This window comes from Clupea harengus, chromosome 20, assembly GCF_900700415.2.
Source record: "Clupea harengus chromosome 20, Ch_v2.0.2, whole genome shotgun sequence".
Taxonomy (NCBI): Eukaryota; Metazoa; Chordata; class Actinopteri; order Clupeiformes; family Clupeidae; genus Clupea; species Clupea harengus.
Window position 1 is genome coordinate 26,548,838 of NC_045171.1, and position 22,686 is coordinate 26,571,523.

The 22,686-nt window shown below is 40.4% G+C and overlaps 1 protein-coding gene across 1 annotated transcript in view; it reads right to left on the bottom strand.

The window, feature by feature from the left end:
• Positions 1-22,686, bottom strand: part of myot (myotilin) — a 43,460-nt gene that overhangs the window by 13,545 nt on the left and 7,229 nt on the right. The window contains exons 4-11 of the mRNA XM_031587516.2: positions 18,105-18,158; positions 17,849-17,990; positions 17,632-17,655; positions 14,199-14,318; positions 7,375-7,522; positions 3,814-4,620; positions 2,330-2,474; positions 1,313-1,414 (exon numbers count right to left, since the gene is read on the bottom strand). Of these exons, the coding sequence (XP_031443376.1) occupies positions 1,313-1,414; positions 2,330-2,474; positions 3,814-4,620; positions 7,375-7,522; positions 14,199-14,318; positions 17,632-17,655; positions 17,849-17,990; positions 18,105-18,158 (1,542 nt within the window). The remainder of the gene's footprint in view (positions 1-1,312; positions 1,415-2,329; positions 2,475-3,813; positions 4,621-7,374; positions 7,523-14,198; positions 14,319-17,631; positions 17,656-17,848; positions 17,991-18,104; positions 18,159-22,686) is intronic.

The following is a 22,686-nucleotide window of genomic DNA, read 5'->3' on the forward strand; positions in this document are numbered from 1 at the left end:
ACTAATCTTCCCTTACTGTGCTGCCACTGCCATCGGAGATGTTGTCACAGTGACTAGAACACATGCAGTCAGTGACCTGGGTTTTGACTGGCTGAGGCTGAAATATATAAATCATTCTTAAATGATTATGCTGAAATCTGTCAAAAACAGAAGACAAAGACCACATTCAAGAATAATGAACTCATTTCACACCTTTTCTAATAATAATATGGTGAAGAGGTTTAATGAGGTGAACTCTATTTTACAGTTAATTCACACAAAATGTAGTAACCACTGAATTTATTATATTGTACTGTCCCTCATTCATATACCTCCTGGTGTGCCATGCAGTTATAGATTTAAGATCTGCTTACTTAAATAAATGCGTTATTGTTTAGATAACACAAACTAGAACCACTATATTTGCATCTCTTAAAGGAAATACCAGTGCACTCAAAGCAAAAAATTGAAAATTGAGAGAGAGAAAAAAATAAAAACAATTTTCTTCCTCCCCCATGCCCTCTGTCTCTTTCCCACTTTCACTCGTCTTCTTCTCATCTCTCCACTCGCTCTCTCTCTCTCTGTCCATCAACCTATTGATCTGTCTATCTCTTTCCATCTCTTCTTGTCACATTTCCATCTTTCTGTCACTCCATTTTCATGTTTACTCTCTTCGCTGTATCATCTCTCCTTTTTTGCTTACTCAAATGAAAAAAAATGTAAGCCAATCATTTTACTTCCTCTCTCTCTGTCTGTCTCCCTCTGTTTCTCTTTCTCCTTTCTCCTTTTTCTCACACTCTCTTTTTGCCCCCTTTCTCCCTATCCCCCTTTATCTCCTTTCTGAAACTTGGCACCCTAGCAACCATCATGCCCTAGCAACCCCTATGGTAACCATGGTGAACCATGGTGTAACTATACCATAACATCCACCATAATTACCCTAGTGACACCCTAGCAACCACCTCAACTACTATACAAACACCTTAGCAATCACTACTGAAGAGATACCCGAGCAACCATCATAGCAACAACCTAAACTACGTCCAACACCCTATCTTTCATCTTGAGTATTATAGCTACACCCTAGCAACCTCCTTAGCAACCACCTAAACCACCATAGCAAGACCTTAACAACCCCAATAACTACCCTAGGGACACCCTAGCAACCACCCAACTTGACATCATATTTGTTTGTTTTAATATTGTCATATGAACGACATTGAGTATTACTTAGAATAGAGACAATCACATGCTAGTGTGATTTCTAAGAAATCTTCTTAATGCTCAAGTAAGGTCAAATTAAACTTGTTTCAATTGAGTCTTCAAATAATACCTGTTCTTGCTGTGGACCAGATGAGTTCTCCACATCAAAGACATAGGCAGCATTATCGGGGCCCAGCAATCGACGAGCCATGCGTTCCTCATAGGATAGTTTCTGTCGTAAGGGGAAGAATGGGAGATATATGAAGGGATATACATGTTACCAGTAGGGATCAACTCCATGGGACAAATCAACCACAGTGGACCATACATCACCATAACAACAACAAACAGTTGGGGTTTATTCTTACTGGCAGACTCTATAAGGACAGCAAATGAATGTAATAACAGTTGTCTTCCTTGTCTCATGTGGTAAATGGTAATTCTAGTAAAATATCTTGTGCTCATACCAGTGCTCACCAATCCAACAATCTAACCCGATAAACCTTTAAAACTTTTTATCTATACACATTTTTGGGGGAAATGTCATGTCCCATATACATTCCGATGTGTGAATAACAAATTAGGTGTTAGATGTAGATTTCTCTCTCCTGTTTGTTCTCTGCTACTTGCCAAGTACCTTCCCATTATTGACCCTGTTGTCCTCTCCTTTGCATTCTACCTTTCTAATTGAAGGCTCATTCCTTTAAAAAGGGAATTCCTTGTCATGACAAAAACTATGCTACACTGAATACAAAGTGGTCAATATGGTGGACATAGGAAATTAAGTTTATCAAAACCGACTGTCTAGTTAATCTGCTGCTGAGCAATTCGTTTTTGTTGTAAAAAAAAAAATCCTCCAGACCAATAATAATGTAACTGAGATAGAACAGTGAAATATAGTAAAACTAGTGTGCATTGTATTGATCTTGAGAGGGGTTTTGAATGCGTTTGTGGCATGCATTTTAATGCAATTTTCATGCAATGAAACAACCAAATGAGTAACAAACAATGTTAAATCATGTTAAATGTCACTGTCGATGTTAAATCATGTTAAATGTCACTGTCACTGTCAAAAGAGCTAAATAGAATTAGGATTATAGGTATAGAAAGATTGTTTTATTATTTTTAGTAATAGTTATACTAATACCTGGCTGCTTCTTCTCCGTGCTTCTTTGGAGCGCAGTTTTTTCTCCAGGTCCTGTATGAGCGCATCCTTTGAGCCTTGGATCTCCTCATCGGTGGACTGGGAGACAGGCCGGGGCACGCTCTTCTTTAAGATTGGTTTAGGGAAGCTATGGGTTTAAGAAAAAAAGGATAAGGGAGCAAGTCAATTAAAATAGCTAAATAACACACATTCACTGGAATACATTTTATTTGACATCCTATTGTTAGGAACATTTTTGCAAATGTATGGGTGACTCCAAGACTGCATACTGCTTCCATTGCTATTTCATTATTCTGAATGGTTCATTCGACCAGCAGTTTACCAGCTTAGAATTTCTTTTTTTGCCTGCCACCATATGCAGAACACCCCGCGACTGTGATCGTTAAAAGATTCATTAATGATATCGTCACTCCATAGCGCATCAAAAACGTGACATTTCTGCAAAGTTATTGCATGATGTGTGGACAAATGTTTCTGCATATTGGTAGTATTTCCCCCCTTTTGACGAAAATAGACGTTTTGCAAGCATTGCAAGTGGCCCTGTGGTCATCTTTTCACGTGAAATATAACCACACTTTTGAACGCTTCTGCCTAGATGCCATGTTGGCTGCGGTCTAAACAAAACAAAACAAAGCATGCCCAAACGTCACTGGAATCGATAGCGGAATCGTTAAGGACTTTGGCTAATGATTCCAAGGAATCGATCCACTGGGAACCGGTTCTCAACAAGAACCGGTTCTCGATTCCCATCCCTACACTCAAGTGGAAATACTTATTACATGATATCTCATTTACGTCGCCATCATCCGGCCATATCCCAGGTGAAGCCAGGAGAGTCCACTCATTAGTGAAAACACAACAATCTCTCGCCGTTTCCTTACAACAACAAAGAATCTAGAGGGGCACTTGGAGAGCGCAGACCTAAATGCCATTTCTCGTAACATTAGCGAAAGTGAAACTTAATTAGACCCAAATGCCATCTCTCGTAACATTAGCGAAAGTGAAACTTAATTCGTGGAGGCGTCCCGTGAGTCGGGTCCGCTCCAATATCTGATGGGTTATTACTCCAAGTTTCATGGATATCGAGCCATTCGGTTTTTTTTTGCCTAATCCTGCTAACAGACAGACAAGCTAACAAACAAACTGCAATGGAAACACAATACCTCGACCGCGGTAACAACGAAATCATTGGGTTTTCTTTTTTTTACTTTGCTTTTAAAATAGAGCCCCAAAATGATGAAACTTCAAACAATGAAGGTGCAACACATCAACCACAGTACTTAACGGTGTATACAGTGTTTCCAAGCCATGCCAACTAGTGTTAATTGTCTATCTGCCCTTTGTTAATTTGCAGCAAAATAATCAAGTTGAGAGAATAAACAGCAGAGAGAATTTGCCCAGTCTTATTCCTATAATAAATCAAAATGTGGATGTTTTAGGAGAAGTGAACGAGAAAAGAAACTCACACATTAGGGGTTCCTTGGTTATATCCCACTGGTAGGGAAATGTATGATTTCTGCTGTGGTGGGCTCATGGTCCTGGGCAGCGTTGGAGAGATCCTGGAGGGTGCTGGAGATGAACTCACTTGCAGCGTGGAGACTGGTGTGGTTTGACATGCTGTTTGACAGCTTAGTGCTGTGGATTGGGGAGCACGGTCTGGAGAAGGTGGAGAGCACCTTAGGGGTAATGAGTGATCCCTCGGTGCTGGAAGAATATTGATGGTCTGTGAGCTAGTCTGATAAGGTAGACCTGAGCAGAGAGAGTCTTTTGGAGAAGGCTTGTCACCCAGCTGGGCACTGGAAACTCTGGAGAGGACTGTCTCACTGGAACACTTAGTGGATGATACGGTGTGGGAGGGAGGTGTCATAAAGGAGGACGGGGCGGGTTTTGAAGCTACCAGCCATGGCGAGGAGGAGGAGGGAGCTGGAGATGCTTGAGTGTTGATGTTGGCCTGTACATGATCTGGGGGCTTCAAGTTCGACTTAGATTGAAGGAAGTGGCTTGGCCTCGCGTAATTGAAAGCACTGGGTGGATAGAGTGAGGGTAAGAATGCAGGTAGATTGGCAACACTCCTGCTGCCACTGGATATATCCAGAGTATTTAGCTGGCAAGGAGGAGTGAACGGTTTGGGCAGACTGTTTTTTATTTCAACTGACGGAGGGGAGCTGGGAGTATGGGGAGCTGTGGAGGACACTTGACCCACAGAGCAGTTTGTTTGTTCTGTAGTAGCTCTGAAAGGCATGTCTGTACTTTCATCCTCTGACTCGGAGGGCCTAGAGAAAAAAAAAACATTGGATTGAAACTCATTAATGAATTACTTGCAATTGACTCTGAAACACTGAATTGAGGTTTACATTACATTTATATTACATTACATTTTAAAAATGAACAAATAACAATAACAAATTATTCACATAGTACTCTCCATACATTTAGCAGACCGAATTGTGTACCAACACAGACATGTGAGTAGTATTTATATTTATATTTATATAATGAACCCCTGTCAGCTTTGATTGGCAGGTCGGTTTGGCTGCTTTGCCTGGATATATGAACCTAGGACCCTACATGTCTCAGTCTGATGCGCTTCCAATTGAGCTACTCAGGCTTGGTCAGCACAGCACCATACTACAAGAGGACACAATGGGTCGCTCACACCCATTCCCCATCACCTTTCTAGTCAGCACTGATTGACAGGTCAGTTTGATGGAAATGGGTCTGACAGTGAGATTTATGCCTTGTGAGAGAGAGAGAGAGAGAAATAGACAGAGAGAGAGAGAAAATACAGTTTTTTGTAAATATGTCTTTTGGTCTTTCTTACGACCATGAGGTTGCGACATAAAAAGGAGGCGGCAGACAACGAGGTCAATTGTTACCCAAATTTGTTTATTTGGTCAAAATGGTAGTTCCAACTAAAAAGTCTAAGGGATTCAAAGATGTGTGGATGCGTGGATGCGTGGATGCGTGGATGCGTGAAGCTAGTATGTTTGTGAGTAGGGATGGTTGCGAAAAGTGTGTCCAAAAGTAAATGAGAGGAGTGGAAGCTGAAAAAGGGGCCGCTCACAAGACGTTACGGTGCTTTTATACCCACACTGCGCATAGCTAATGCGAACGAGCTGAATGGAAACCCACCTTATGAAAGAAATAACATTTTAACCATCGTTATCGTTTACAGCTACCTTTCACTGTAATGCTAACACTAAAGAACATATTTGAGTAGATTCGCAAAATCTGGTCCAATCCATCACTATGGCGAGGGGACACAGCTCTAAGTTGAAAGATCTTGTGCACCAGACTACAAATGATGAGTCTGGTGTTTTGGCAAAGTGCTGCAATCTGCAATCCTTTACTTTTCCTGTGATTCCCATATATATATATATATATATATATATTCGTATGTCTCAAAATACATTTCATACTGTTGTTAAATAACTAAACTTGTGTCCGCGAGCCATGCTAGTGCTTCACTGTTGAAGGTAGACAGTGCCTGATGAGCAGGGCACTGGTACTTGGTGCACCCGTTGATAATGTGATCAGCATTTTGCTCTGGGGCCCCACAAGGGCACTCTGGAGCATCACACAAGTTCATCCTGTGCATGTTAGCTCGGAAGCGTCCATGTCCTGTTCTGAATCGGTTGAGTCGTAACCAGGAGTTTCTATCGAGTGTGTGTCCTGCAGGCCTTGTGGTCGGTGTTTCAATGTATCCGTGCAGTCTGGTGTTGGCTGAAGACCCAGTTGGCTGATCATTTGCCTCATGCAGCAGCCCCCGAAGTCTTGCAGAGATTGGTGCCATCAGCGGTATGCTTGGTGGTGGATCGTTTGAGTTGATGACATGATGGAGTAGGTGGCTGGCTGTACATTGAGCTCTCTGTGCAAAGTCAACTCAGGCTGCTTTGCGGCTGATTGCTGGTGGTGGGATTCCCCTGAGGATTGGTAGGTATGAGGTTGGTGTAGATCTTAAACATCCTGAAATCATTTGCATGCTATTGTTGAGAGCAGTGTCAAGTTTGGTGGTATGAGTGGATTTGCGCCAAACAGGTGCACAGTACTCTGCTGTTGAGTAGGCCAGTGCTAGAGTAGCAGTTCGGAGTACAGGAAAACTTGCTCCCCACGAGGTTCCGCAGAGACGGTAAAAGAGGCAGTTTCTTGCTTCCACCTTGGCCCTGACTTGCTGGAGGTGTTGTTTATAGGTGAGGCTTCTATCCAGAGTAACACCCAAGTATTTTGGAGACTTTTCAAATGGGATAATATTTCCTGCACATTTGACTTCTAGTTGGATATTGGCTAGTCGGTTGGCAAGATGGAAGTTGCTGCTGATGATTTGGTTTCATTCATTTTCAATCGCCAGTTGATGAAGTATTTGAGTTATTATTATTATTATTTATTATTATTAATATTATTTCAGTCTCTTACCACATCTCTTACCTGTGGTACCCGTGATGGTGAAAGACTGAATTCTGGCAGACTGTGTGGGCAAAAACAAAGTGGGCCGAATATGACCGGCTGAATAATGAATATGGTATTTTCACAATATTTTGGAACGATATTTTTGGAAGGTGAATATTTTTTTAATTACATTTTGTATGCTAGAATTTCGTTTTCAAAATTCACATATTCATGGTGAATTTCCGTATAGAACATTTTAAGCGTTTGTATTGCTGTGGGTTATTGCTGGAGTTTAGGCACTGATATACTTCCATATTATTGACGACTTACTTAAACTAGATTTCAAACTCCTCAGCATTAACTGTCTTTCCCGATGTTATTGAGACTTGCTTCTCCATGGGTCTCTAAAGAGTACCGTATGTTCAAAATGTTCAATAAAAATGTATTTAAATGTGGGCATCATCCAGGATATACAGTAGCTACAACAATGCCATTACTAAATTAATTCATAGTAATTGCGATTTAGCTTACAAATGGAGGAAAACATTTTTTTCTGCTTTTGCCAAATACTTTACAGTTGACTCTTTGAAATGAAGACATTTAAATATTACAGTTTATGGAAAATAATGCCAGTAACTCACAGCATTGGGCTCATCTCATTTGGGCTTTCCTGCCATTTTGGTGGTGGAATTCCAGCTGGCTCTTGTAGCATAAAGGGATAGTCATCAAGCTCTGCATCAGCGGGCTCCGGAAAAACCTCCTCTTCATCTGCCAACACCGTCTCCATGTCTGAAGGCACAAGACACCAGGAAAAAGGAAAGGTTTCAGAGAAAATTTTATTTTGTGGATTTCGTGTAAAATGTCAACTTTTACACTTTGATTGTGCCTATTGTGATCATTTTAGCCCTTGGGGTTCTAGGTATTCCTTTCTGAAAAACTGCCTGGGAATCCTATAGTTTGGTGCAAGAACTGACACCCGTCACAAAATACTTCCCATACATTACATTTACATTTAGTCATTTAGCAGACGCTTTTATCCAAAGCGACTTACAATGTATACACATTTTACATTTACACTGATGGCACACTGCACATCAGGAGCAATTAGGGATTCAGTGTCTTGCTTCGACAGGGAATCGAACTAGCAACCATCTGATTACTAAACGACTTATTTACCTTCTGTACCACTGTCGCCCCATACACCACGCTGGGTGACCTCTCCTACCTCTCCTTCTCCATTTCTATATCATACGGTGCATTGTTGTTGATATTGATGAACTGGCTGTATTACTCGTCGCTCTCTTTGACCAGGATTAGTATCCAAGTGTCTGCCATGACCCTAATGCTGATGGCTATGATAGCATTGTTCCTCACCACCATAACCTATAAAGCAAATAAGACAACCTAGTTCTGTCCTCTCACTTTGCTCCCTGTCTTCCCCTCCTACTCTAGACTGTCTCCACCTGATCCACTTGGAGGAACCCTCTGCTTACAGCTACCCTTTCCCACCAAACTTTGATGCATCATTTCTACTCTGCCTATGATGCATCTCATGTACATATTGAGATCTGTTTTCCCACCTCTGTCATATCCAGTGGCGGCTAGTGATTTATTTTTTTGGGGGGGCGCAATCATAGACATATATAGACTATAGGCGCAGTTGGGCAGTGCGGTTTAAATAGCACTCCACAATGAGAAAACAAAAACACAAGAGAGGTTTTGAAAATATTTATTTCATGAAAACACAGTGCTCAACAATGTCCACTAACAACTCTCAACAAACTGTAAAATTGGGCATGAGAGGTTTAGAGCAGAATGGTTTAAGAAACATTGGGTTGGGTTCCAGAGGTTTAAATATTGGGTAGTAGAGGTTTAGAGTAGACTAGATTCAGAAACATTGTGTACAAGTTTAAAACAGAGTAGATAAAAAAAAAAAAAAACACAGGGTGTAGAGGTTTAGAGCAGAATAGAGTGAGAAAGACTGAATGATACCAGTAGTTTAGAGCAGAATAGATTCAGAAATACTGGATTATACTAGAGGTTTAGAGCTGAATAGATTCAGAAACACTGGATGATACTACATGTTTTCGAATGCCAATTCGGTACCCTTCGTCCAACTGCTCTGCAATACTCAGTCTTCCAAAGAGGCTTAGCTTCAGGCTGTTAGTTAGATGGCTGCGGCAAGATTCGTGCTTCTTACATTTATCGTTGAAGTGCTTTAGATCCCTCATCCCCGTTGCAGTCCAGATTGTTTCAGTCCCAGGACTTTGGAACAACAGGCAGGGAAAACAAAAAAACGCATCACTCACTGAACAACCAGCTCCGGTTAGCATACATGCTTGAGGAGAAGCTACGGGTGTACGTCCTCCCACGGTCGATGCTCTGCTGCTGCATTTTTAAATCCGGACGTTCGGGTCCCATGTCTTTCAGTCTCTTCTTATCGACATCTGATCGTCGATTCGAAAGTTTTCAGTCGGCATACTCACAGAATCAAAGTCTCTGCTAGCTATGTTGCTCTTGTAGATACGTGAGATGTATATGGGATGTGAGGGAATGATAAAGGTCTCTGATTCGACGAATAGTCCAGTCGCGTTGAAATAAGAAACGATGTCATTGGTCAGGGCGCAAAATTTTGCGCCCCAGGATCGAACTTTCATCCACCAATGAGAAGCTGTCCTTGCTCAAATGTTGCAGAAAAGTATGAGGGCTCCCATTGACTTCCATTTGGCCGGCGCCCCTCCAGGGAGGAGGGGCTTATCTCAGTGATAACGAATGGCAATATATTATATTTGGTCACATTTAAGTGGTTGTTGGCAGGGGCTTACTGTCTCCCACACACATGTAACTTGTAACACAGTACAGTTCCTATTTTAATTGTTTGGTATATAATGTTTTTTTTTCTTTTTTTTTTTTTTTTTCATCTCAAAATTTTAGGAGGGGCGGCGCCCTTGCGCCCTGTATTGACGCACCGCCACTGGTCATATCCATCATTTCACATGGTGAGCAGAATCTAAAGAGTGGCTTTTTCACTGATCTTGGTGCTCCTAGACAGTTTATCTGAATCATTTCAGGATTGAATGTACATAAAGTCACGGCTGTCCTAATTTTACATGGGCAATGTATGTTTAATATGTCAAACAGTGTAGCCACGGGGAAATGATGAATGTTGGTATCTCTGAACAGATTTTGGGGCTCCTTCACCAGTGAGTATCAGGATGTTTGACCAATCAAATGAATGAGAGGTACAGCGGGGGGTTGGTCTAGAGGTGCCTACGTTATGACGTAACCCTTGAGATATTTCCTGACAAGAGTGGTCACAATGTTTAATCGTGAATTCAGCACTGCAGCTATTTCACTTTGTATGTCTAGTAACAAACAAGCTCCGAATTACCTTTTAAGAGAAGCATACATCATATTTTGTAACCTCGGTTAATTGCTGTGTCGTGTTAATGTGGTGATTGTCAAGGATGAAGATTGACAAACTGTCCTGATATGAAAATATTGGACCTGGCACAGGGAAAATCCGATTCAAGTCGTGGCATTTGATAACTTCTACATTTACGCCTGTGTGTGTACAATGGAAATGTTAAACTAAAACACCCCACCTGTTTGTGGTACCGCTGTTAACCTTATCATGATATTAGAGCTTAATTACTAAGCCTAACCTTAACTGAAAACAAATACGTAGCACGTACACACCCGCTCTGCCCCTGTCCTACTTGGGTGGGCCTAGGGGCTGAGCGGGTGAGAGAGACAATGCCAAACCCGGCATGGAGGTCGCCCTGCCAGACCCCGGTGGCGAGCCTCTAGTTTCTCGATCCTGTAATGCCTTCCATGGACCACTTGGTGGATAGGAAAACAGATGCTGGTGTGAATATAGTTTAATTAACCACAGTTCAACCTAACTGTAAGGAAAAGATAATACATGACAAATAGGAAAGGACTCTTAGCCATAGCTTGGTCAACGGGAAGGTAAGTCCATCAAGGACCTTCACAGCTCCAGATCCCTCAGGAAAGTAATGAAGATCACGGCAGACCCCTCACATCCTGCTAACAGTCTCTTTAACCGTCTCCCCTCTGGACAGCGATACAGGGCCATCATGACCAAAACATCACGTCACCTCAACAGTTTTTTCCCCCAAGCAATAGCCCTCCTAAATAGCTCTCACACACGAACTTTATTGCACTTTATTTAACTTTATTTAACATTATTATTGTTGCACTACCTCCATTCTTATTTATTATTTTGCTCATACTGTCTGGTACTATCTGTCCTTGTATTGTTGTTCTGTGTTGTCTTGTTGTTCTATTTGTGATACTATAGCCTGCATGGAGAAAATCAAAAACAATTCCTAGTATCTGTATACATGGTGAAATAAAGTTGAATTGAATTGAATTGAATTGAATTGAATTGAATTGAATTGAATTGAAGGTAGAACAGTTCACCAAACTGAAAGGAAAATTAGCCGCAGATTAGCCAACCGAAAACCGAATTTGGCCCGAAATAGCAACTGCTAGCAGACTCAAATATCATATGCAACTAAATATTTTACTCTATTCCCTGATAGCTGAGTGTACTAGTAACTATTAGCCTACTCTAATATACCAAAGGCAAATTAGCCACAGATTAGCTAACCGAAAACTGAATTTCCCCCGAATTTTGCCCGAAATAGCAACTGCTAGCAGACTCAAAAGACATATACAACATATCCAGCAGCTGTCTCTTAGTTTGACAATAACCGTACTGAGCAGTCCTTTACGGTGCCAGTATCGTTAGTACGTAATTTCGTGTTTATTTATCTCTGAAAAAACTGTGTCTTTACAAGTGTTTGTAACCCACCCCATCAGCTGTCTTTTAGTTTGACGATAACCGTACTGAGAAGTCCTTTACGGTGCCAGTATGGTTAGTACGTAATTTCCTGTTTATTTATCTCTGAAAAATCTGTGTCTTTACAACACCCCCCCCCTGCTACTGTGCATTGTGTTACCTCCTGGTATGAAATGCACCGTACAAATAAAGTTTGATTTGATTTGGTACTATTTTTGGCACGGAGTAAGATTACGTCAGAAGTATTGTTTGATTAACATAAAAATCTGGGAAAAAAGTTGGGAAATTTGTGTTTGGTCGATTATTTCTCTGTTGTTACAATGCTAATTGGCATTGTATTTTATATACAGTAGTTTGAAAGCCTGTTTATTTACCTTTACAATGATGTCCAACTTGTGAGGATCATGCATTTGTGGGATGAGCAGCACAGCTGATTTTGTGGGTTAATGAATAAAGTGTAAAATTGCCAATGTCTTGTTTGTTCCTTGATACTGACCCAGAGTTCAATCATCCAATCCACCAAACAACTCAAAACAAGAGTGAATACCAACAGGAGAATACACTGTTTAGCATTGGCAGAGAATTTTGGCAAATTTTACTTGGGCGCTACCCACATATTAAGCTGTGCTGCTCATCCCACAAATGCATGATCATTGTATATGTACTGTCTATGAACAATTCTGTACACAAGTGTGAGAAGGTGAAATCACCCCTTCTCACTGCTTTGCACTCCCGCCAAAATGGAGTCTGACTTGCGTTGCCCCACAAGAGCAGGAGACAGACTTTGACTCACGCACACACACACGTTCATATGTCCGTCCATGAACTCTTGGTTATTCATAGTACATACATGAAGTATTTGTAACATTTCAGCAACTTCTTAGTTTATCTAGACTCTATATGTGAGGATTCATGAACATACCTAGATATTCTCAGAATAATTGAACTGCTCAATCTGAACCTCTCACTCAACTGATGATATACTAATATTCAACAATGTCTATACAAATATTCAACAAATGATTAGTAAACTATTTAATTTATCTTTGCTGACCATTCCAATACTCAACTACAGTATAATCTGTGGAACATTTACAGGCAAAGCAAAACAGCTAAATGGTTGAATCTCTGAATCTGAAGCTTATAAACTGTTAAAATGTTACAAATGAACCTCTCTACGCAGACTATCCAAAAGAAGTGTTCCATGGAAATTAATGGAAGTATTAAATATTTTCTAAATAGCATATTTCACCATCACTTCAGTTTACGAAGGCATCATTTGAAAGCTTAGTTTGGCAATTTTGACAAGTGGTCTCAGTTCGCTTCTAGAATGAAATTTCATGGAAATATTCAAGTACTGGAATTTGATGGCCCTGGAACAATCTTGACTTCAAAGATGTAATAAAACAATAAATGCATTAGGAGCTGGATAATCTACAATTTAAAAATAAAAAGCACACAGTTCAGTTTCTTTTTGCTGCCTTGGGTCATTACAAAGATTAAAAATGAAATGTTGAATCACCATACAAATAAAAGCTAGCTACATTCTGAAACCCTAGGTATTTGCTGACCCATGTATGATAACTTATTGCAGCTCTCCTTGGATAAGTAACTTCAAAGAGCACATAGTTACCCAACATAGTAGGCTAAGGATTTCAGCAGCAAAGGAGTGGTCAATGATGAGACTTTTTAAAGCAAAAACTGCAAGAAGGCAGGCAAGAAATGATACACTGACTGTTAATATTAGTGACATTTTCAAATCAAATTTTTCAATTTTTTTAAGAACACCTTTTGCTAAGGTGGATTCACCACCCCTACTTTACTGAACCAATAGCACCCCAGTACTCTTTTACTGAACCAATAGAAGCCCAGTACTCTTTTACTGAACCAATAGCACCCCAGTACTCTTTTACTGAACCAATAGAAGCCCAGTACTCTTTTACTGAACCACCCAGTACTCTTTTACTGAACCAATAGAAGCCCAGTACTCTTTTACTGAACCAATAGCACCCCAGTACTCTTTTACTGAACCAATAGAAGCCCAGTACTCTTTTACTGAACCAATAGAAGCCCAGTACCCTTTTACTGAACCAATAGCACCCCAGTACTCTTTTACTGAACCAATAGAAGCCCAGTACTCTTTTACTGATCCAATAGAAGCCCAGTACTCTTTTACTGATCCAATAGAAGCCCAGTACTCTTTTACTGAACCAATAGAAGCCCAGCACTCTTTTACTGATCCAATAGAAGCCCAGTACTCTTTTACTGAACCAATAGAAGCCCAGTACTCATTTACTGAACCAATAGAAGCCCAGTACTCTTTTACTGAACCAATAGAAGCCCAGTACTCATTTACTGAACCAATAGAAGCCCAGTACTCTTTTACTGAACCAATAGAAGCCCAGTACTCATTTACTGAACCAATAGAAGCCCAGTACTCTTTTACTGAACCAATAGAAGCCTCTTTTACTGAACCAATAGAAGCCCAGCACTCTTTTACTGAACCAATAGCACCCCAGTACTCTTTTACTGAACCAATAGAAGCCCAGTACGCTCTTTGGACATTTTGAGTTCAGTTTCAGTTGTGTGCTGTACAAAGCAATACTTAGTCTGCTCTTAAAACATGTTCAGTCTTACCTGTGTACACCTCCAGAAAGCAGCTGCAGGAGATTGTCCCAAATTGATTTCCAGCAATACATTTGAATATTCCAGAATCTTCGGGTAAGGTTTCAGTGATGACCAAGGTACACAATTCTTCTACAGGAAAGCAGAGGTCATGGCCATCAAAAGTAAGTGAAAGACTTGTGTATACTATGGCAAACATCAAATAGCAGAGGGTCCTTCAGTATGCATTCTCCCTGTACACCAGATGGCCTAGTAATTTATTTGTAATGGATTAAGTTATCGAATAATAACATAAAGTGGGTTTGTCTCAATACCCAAAGTTTTTTTTACAAAGTACTCAGTTCACCACCAACAATGTGTAATACCTATCTAAATAATGCCAGGGTGGCCATTTTTTTGCTGGTATGATCGCCACAGATAGGTTAGCAAATGAACCAATTAGCTGTAGTAATTGGTGTCTAGGGACCCTGGCTGAAGGATCTAAGATGGTCTTGGGTCTTCCATCTATATGCTGGCTAGGCGTACATTCTTAACTTCTTAGATTAGATTAAATACATTGTTAGTTGTTAGAGGGTTTGATATGGATTTGGAGTCCTTCTTGGTGAAAATGCCCAAAACAGAAGGTTTTTGTTGTTGTTTTTATTGTTGTGGTCTTAATAATTGTCTTAAAATGTTTTTTTTACATGTGCTGCATGACATTAGTGCATTACCAGCAATCATATTAACTGAACCTTGCTAATCTATTTAATTACACTTACGTTGTTTTCTTTTTGTAAGATAGTTTAATAATACATTTTTTAAAAACATTTCCAGTGAATTTCCAATACAATTTGTTAAACAGAATTTGTAAGAACAATGTTCTGTGTATTGCTTTCATTCTCCTGCCTGATTCATGCGGAGGCAAATAATAATATATAATATAGATATAATATTAATAATACTGCTGAGCAATCACAGTTTGCATGTTCTTGCTAAACAAATGTATCTCTAGTTATTATAAGATGTAATGTGTGGTGTATCAAAGGCATATGATTCAACCGAAGCTAAATGGACTTTTTTTGCAACAGATGCAGTCATGATTCATGGAAATCCATGTCCCAGTTTGGATTACTGACAATGTCTTGTCCTGGATGCAGATAAAACTAGGGTTATGATTTTAGGCCCTAATATGAAAATGTCTCACTTTGACTTGCCTCTCTACACTCCCTGTCAAATGAAGGATTGATTTCAAAGAATGCCCTCTAGCATACAAAGCTCTCAATGGTCTAGTTCCAAATGACCTGCTGCCTTTTCCCCACCTGATCCACCTGCAGAAACCCTCTGCCCATTCCCACCTGATCTACCTGCAGAACCCCTCTGCCCATTCCCACCTGATCTACCTGCAGAACCTATCTGCTCACAGCTGCCCATTCCCACCTGATCTACCTGCAGAACCCTTCTGTCCATTCCCACCTGATCTACCTGCAGAAACCCAGTGCTCACAGCTGCCCATTCCCACCAAACTGTTATGCACAACTGCTTATATACATCTTATATGTACTGTGTACCAGTCTATTCGCCCATAACCCAAACGCATGCCTCCATTGACATAGTTTTCTGGTTCTTATCTCTGCTTATCCTTATAATAGTGACATCAAACCCACTAAACTGTTCTCCAAACAGTACTTTGAATGCCGGCTACTCTCTCAATTTGTATCCAGTATCAGTTTTGTATGTATGCTTGAGTGAATGTATGCCACATGTACACTAATATGTTCTATCCTGACTGCTGTATGTATGAATTCATCTGCTTGCTTCTGACTCTCTCTTCTCCTCCTTCCTTCCCTCCTGCCCCCCCTTTTTCTATACCTCCATCCGCCGGGTCCAGGCAGATGGGCCCCCCAGGATCTGTCCTGTTAAAAGGAGTAACTTCACTTATGTGCTTGCTCTCAGGGATTAAATAAATTACTTCATTTATGTGCTTGCTCTCAGGGATTAAAGGAGTAACTTCACTTATGTGCTTGCTCTCAGGGATTAAAGGAGTACTTCACGTATGTGCTTGCTCTCAGGGATTAAAGGAGTTACTTCACGTATGTGCTTGCTCTCAGGGATTAAAGGAGTTACTTCATGTATGTGCTTGCTCTCAGGGATTAAAGGAGTTACTTCACGTATGTGCTTGCTCTCAGGGATTAAAGCTATGGGCTCTGTCTCGTCTTCTATTGTTATTGGTTCTATATAAATGCATACAACTGAATTCAATTCCAGACTGCAGGTCTTACATACATCCTACAGTTACAAGACCTGGGCCCATATACACAAAGTATTTTAAGGCTAACAGTAGCTCCGAAGAATAATGGGCCTGTCAGTGTTAACTTTGGGCCTAGAGTCATTCACAAAGCCCCTTAGTGCTAGCAGTTTAGGAGAACTAAGAAGTAGTGGAGATGACTCCTCCCAACTCCAACTCCCAAACAAACAAGAAATGGTGGTTTCAACAATATTTTTTCTAATGCAGATGCAGAATCACTTAAAAGATAGCAGCTCAGTCCTTGAGAATTATTGTGGCGCTTGTGAAGGATGCAATCACACCACCAACCAACAGTTATAACTATCACATTTAATTCAATGTCATTTTGTAAAATGAAACTACCTCCTGTCTACACAAACGTGTCATCTTTCAGATGCATTTTGGAAATTGTGTGAAAATACTTGGTCTGCGGGTAGCATATTCCATTATTATTTCATTTGTAGCTTGTCATATTTATTTATTTATGGTTTGTTGTGGTAGATGATGTAGCGTGTGCCTACACACTGCCACAGACTGTAAGGTACAGGTCAAATCAAATGCTTTGTGAATCTAGGGGCCCTGGAAGCCATTGTAGAGCCTTCGACTGAATGAGCTGTCTCAGCTGGGGTGCCATCCCTTAGTTAATGCTGCCACTTAATCCTTAAACCGCTCAATCTTCCTCCATTTTTATTTGTATTCTTCTGGCTCTCTCTGTTCCGCCTCCATTGCCTGCCCTTCTGTCACTCAAGCGGGCAGGCCTCAGGCAGAAGGGGTCCCACCTTTCTAAGCTGGGTTCTGCTCAAGGGTTCTGTTTCTGCTCAAGGGTTCTGCTCAAGGGTTCTGTTTCTGCTCAAGGGTTCTGTTTCTGCTCAAGGGTTCTGCTCAAGGGTTCTGGGTTCTGCTCAAGGAGTTATTCCGTGTCACCATCGTCTATGTGCTTGCTTAAGGGGTTCAGGCCTTGAGACAATGTTAGTGGTCAGTCAGTAGGGTTGTTTACTGTTATTTACTAGGGTTATTTACTGTTATTTACTAGGGTTGTTTACTGTTATTTACTGTTTCTCCAGCAAAGATAAAGCTCTGTATTGGTGAACAGCTGAATAGCTGGAACATCTGAAGAACCCTCCGTGTATTGTACCCCAACATAGTTTTATCAGTTATCAGTGTTTTCATTTGGTCACTTACCTGGTACAGAAGTTGAACTCGCTTCTAACAGAGATGAAAAAGAGAAATAAAACATCAAATCAGAAAAAATCAGAAAAAAATCTAATTATTAACTAATAAGAAGAGGTTGAATGTACCTCTGAGGACCTTAATTTGTATATGTCAAAGTAAAGAAAAAACTATATATTATATATAAAATTATATATTACACAAATGATAGTCATTTTCTGTCACCTACTCTTCCTTAGGACGCGGAAGTCAGCAGAGTCCACGATCTGCTCATCCTCTCTGTACCAAAGGACTTGTAGTGGGGGTGTTCCACGAAGACGACATTCCAGAACCGCCAGATGGCCCTTCAATGTACTCATATCATGAAGACCCTAACAGAAGATTCATTCAAGCTATTAAGAAGGAGCCATTTATGAAAGACACCTTTTGCCACCATGTATTTTTCAAAGGGCATGATTCCAACAGCAGTCATCATTGTTCATTACCTTTACAAATGTGGGGGCCACTCCAGTCTGGGGACTGCATGATGGGCTCAAGGTCTGAGGAATATATGAATTGCACTTAATAGAAGAAAATAAATAAGACAGTCATACCATTTTAAAAATCACCAATTCCTTATAATTAGATAACATGGAGCCTCGTATTTAAGGCTTCTTAACCTACCATAAAGAACACTCCAATGCACACATTATGATGTATGGTCAATATGACCTTGGGCACTAGATTATTTGCAATCATTTGTAACCTGCAGACCTCCAGAGATGATGAGGTGAGGTGTGGTGTGAAGGAGGCATGAAGTAGGCTGCACTATTTCTACCTTAAACTGGGTCAAGCTGGTGTAGATGTGGGGTCGATGCATGCTTCATTCATTCCTTATTATGGAACGGGGATTTGGACAGTTTAGTCAAGTGCAAGAGCAAGTAAAACTGCATGCTTCCCTAAATGATTTGGGACTATTGTACATTTTGGTACCCTATCAAATTTTCTGTTACCTTCATACCAAATAAAAATAATTATAAAAAAAAATAACTTTTTTTTAATACCTGCACCCACCCAACCCTAAACAAAGGCTAAAGAGAATAGCACAACAATGATCAATTAATAAACAATACACCACTTTTAATCCTTTCTACATGTAATGCATCTGATTAAAACTTAAAAAAAATAGTATTATGATGTACAACCTAAACTTGCTAAACTTGCTAAACTGCAACAAGGTTTCACACAAGCCACCAGTAATAGACTCACAGCAAAGTTAGCAGTGTTATTTCATTCCTTTTTTGGGCTCTTTGCCTTCACCTTAGCATATGGAATACATTGTTTTCAGAGGCATAATTAGCCTATTAGTGGCAGGGACTATATGACTAAATAAATAGTACCAAATTCATTCCAAACAGAACAGAAGAAAAGTTACAAAACAAGGAACAGCGGTATTTTACAGGTCGGTAATGTGTCGATGGCTCCATAGTAGTACGCATGTAGAAGTAACAACTCATAACAACCCAGAAATTATGGAATAGTTTCCAAGTTGTTTGAGATTTGAAATGTAGTTAATGAAATGATAAGACACAGTATTACCCAGTAATTACCCAGAAACAAATGAATTAATTTGATGGGTTACATGGTATCAGGGCTGTAAAATGTTGAATTGCCTGTTTCTATTTCTCTTAAATTTAAGTGTGAACAATGAGAGCATTACTTTTGGCAAGTTCTTCTTTTTGACCTTGCACACACAGAGGTCCAACCACACATAAGTTGTTGCTATGCTACTACCCACTGTAAAGTAAAGTGTTATGAGTTGTTGCTATGATACTACCCACTGTAAAGTAAAGTGTTGTGAGTTGTTGCTATGCTACTACCCACTGTAAAGTAAAGTGCTACCCAAGTAACCCTTGATTTAAAACCCCAAACTGATCTCAATGCATGTTCTTCACATCTCTGTCATCCTTGAACTGTGAAGGAAATAGCCCACATTCTATAATAGGCCAGAGCCTTGGGGGTAAGATGAACGACTGGTTTACATGAGGTTAAGTCAAATGTTTAGTGTTGCATCCAAACAATGAATAACTGACATTACATATCATACTTTCATCCAGCGCTCAGGCCATGTAATGACAGAGAAAAACTCTAGGTATGTGCTCCATAGTCATGTGCTTGGAGCTCTGTGTTTGTTAACCTCCTTGTGGATGACGTAGAAGCATCAGTCTTTGCCATTTTGAGTCTTCTTTTCTGTACATATGTGACATGTTAGTGTTCATGTCATTGGCCACAACGTTTGCGATTGTATAGATATTCAGAACATTATGTGACATGTTGGGGTGCGGATTATGTTTCTAGCCTAAAGAGTTTTACAGTTGAGAGTCTATGCTGCAGGAGAAAATCAAATAATCTGTGAATCTTCTGCAAAAGAATACATTTTTCATTAAATTTAAGACATATATGTCCATTTCTAAATTCTAGAGACTTCAGGTTTCAGTCGACAAACTGTTGACAAATTAGTTGTAATATATATTTCATGAGCACCAATAACATCAGCAGAAGGGGGGGATATAGTTCTTGATGATTCTATTTAGAATTGAGTTCATACAATAGTGTTCCTCAGATGGCTCAACTCCCCCTGTCAGCTGGATGAACTGAGCCCTAACATGAGGGAAGTTGAGCCACAAGACCACATATTTTGGGGACCCCATATTTAGTTTCAACTGATGGCACACATCCTGAACTTGTGTTGTATGCATTAGTTTATATCTGTCTCATATTCCCTTGGCTGTAGGTCGACAGTCACTCTTAGGTTTTTACCAAGCTATACACTAAAAATACTGGATTACTTTTTCAACCCAAACACTGTGCTCAACCCAAACACTGTGCTCAACCCAAACACTGTGCTCAACCCAAACACTGTGTTCAACCCAAACACTGTGCTCAACCCAAACACTGTGTTCAACCCAAACACTGTGCTCAACCCAAACACTGTGTTCAACCCAAACACTGTGCTCAACCCAAACACTGTGTTCAACCCAAACACTGTGCTCAACCCAAACACTGTGTTCAGGCTGTTGGGTAATTGCCCCTCCAAGCAGCATCTTTTTCTTTTGAAAAGTTTTGAAATTCGGCAACTTATTGGCAACAGTCCCTTGATTCCTTTTAACAAGTTCCATGTCTCCGTCTTGTTTATCCGATGCCCGATTTTCAGAAATAAGGATCCATTGGATTCCTTGGATCAAGCTGAGATCAATACAACCCGTGACATTCATTTCCGTCATACTGGACTTTCTGCCATATTGTATTTTATTAAAACGTTTGAAGAAATGTTCAAAGGACACAAGTTCTGTCCAATTTTCAACAAATTTGCTATAGTTGAAAACAAACCTTCACATGGATTTTTGATTTTGTGACCCATTTGTCCAGTCCACCTGCAGCACAGCACTGAACTGAACTAAACTGCATGGCAACCATGGTGCACATCTAGGCGGCAAGTTGGAGTGGTGTGTTTATCTGTTCTTCACATGACCATAGAGTCATTCCACGCCAAACGGACCAATTTAAGGAAAATTCCCCACTCGACCATCTCAGATTTGGCTAAAAATATTCCAGGTTGTTCATACACCTCTTAATAGGTATAGCCCCAAATATTAGCTCTCTACTCCCAATAGTTTTGTCACAAAAATATGTTTTAGGGGGGAGGGGGTGCCTGTACTTAGGCCTGTACTTTTTAGCAGCGTTTTCTGAAGAGCCATTTTCAAATTGCTATTACTAGAAAAGTATTTAACCTAGCTCCTTCAAACTTTCTAGGCTTAAAATCTGATTCCAATGGTGTGGCTTGGGTATATCATAGTATTCGGGGTGCTTGAATTTGCTCGAAAATTTTACACTAAGCTCTGTTGTAGCATCTTTGAAAGCCTGTGGAAAGCTCAATGTTAAAGCTAGATACTTGATATTATATGTGATGGATGGTCTGGAAGATATTAAAGCTTGAAAATGGATGAAAACACATTTTGTGCAATTTTTGGCATGCTATAGCAAAAAAATACCCCCCTTCTCCCAGGGTGAGCACACAAGCAGCAGGGAGAGTGTTGGTAGTTCAGACTGGTCCAAGAAAAACAAATTGATAAATATACTAATTATATCTGTGTTGGTGTGACTGTGACCTGCAGGTGTTGGCAAGTGTGTTTCTATCAATGCAAAATATTCGATGCACCAATTGGCTTATTTTCTTGTTCTCCGTGCATTGGAGCCCTAGGCCATTTCACAAGTCATCTGTGCGGCAAACCACCACTGGTTGGAGCTATAAATAGCCACCTCTTTCATGCAGGCCTGCTAATGCTAATGCTTATGCCCCAAAGCTGTCTAAAAGGAAGACTTTGAAGTCATCTTTCAAGACGAGGAATAGAATGGTACAATTATACTATGCTCTTTGAAAGACGTCAGTTCCAAACTTATTCTGTAGATTCTGCAAATACCGAGGGAGACGGTAGTGGTTCACGTGATCTCAACCACTGACTGGGATATTATTCTTAGACTCCGGCAGCAGATAGACCCTCCCTCTCGCTCTGAGTGGTACACAGCCTTGGCAGAATGGCTTCTCACAGTGCTATAAATACATGGTTTGGACTACATGGGGTCTACATCAGGGGTTCACCTTCTTCGTTAATCAGGAAGAAATATACAAATATATCCCATACTCTCTCTCTCTCTCTCCCTCTCTCTCTCTCTCGCCCTCTCCTTTTATATCACATTGCTAATGCCTATATTAATACTGATAAAATGGCCATATTACCTACTGTTGATGGACTACATAAAAGTATCTCCTTATCTGTTTATGAAATTGATGTCTACTAACAAAACATTTTTCTCTCCCTTACAGCATGATCCAAATGTTGATGGATGTGGAAACATTGCTCCTCACCCCCACTACTCCTCATCTACGCATATGGACAGCCAAACTCTACCCACTCACTCTGTCTTCCTTCCTCTCCTAGTCTAGACTATCTGTCTATCTAGACTGCTGTAGTCTCTCCACCCGATCTACCTGTAGAAACCCTCGGCCCACATGCACCCACCGCCACC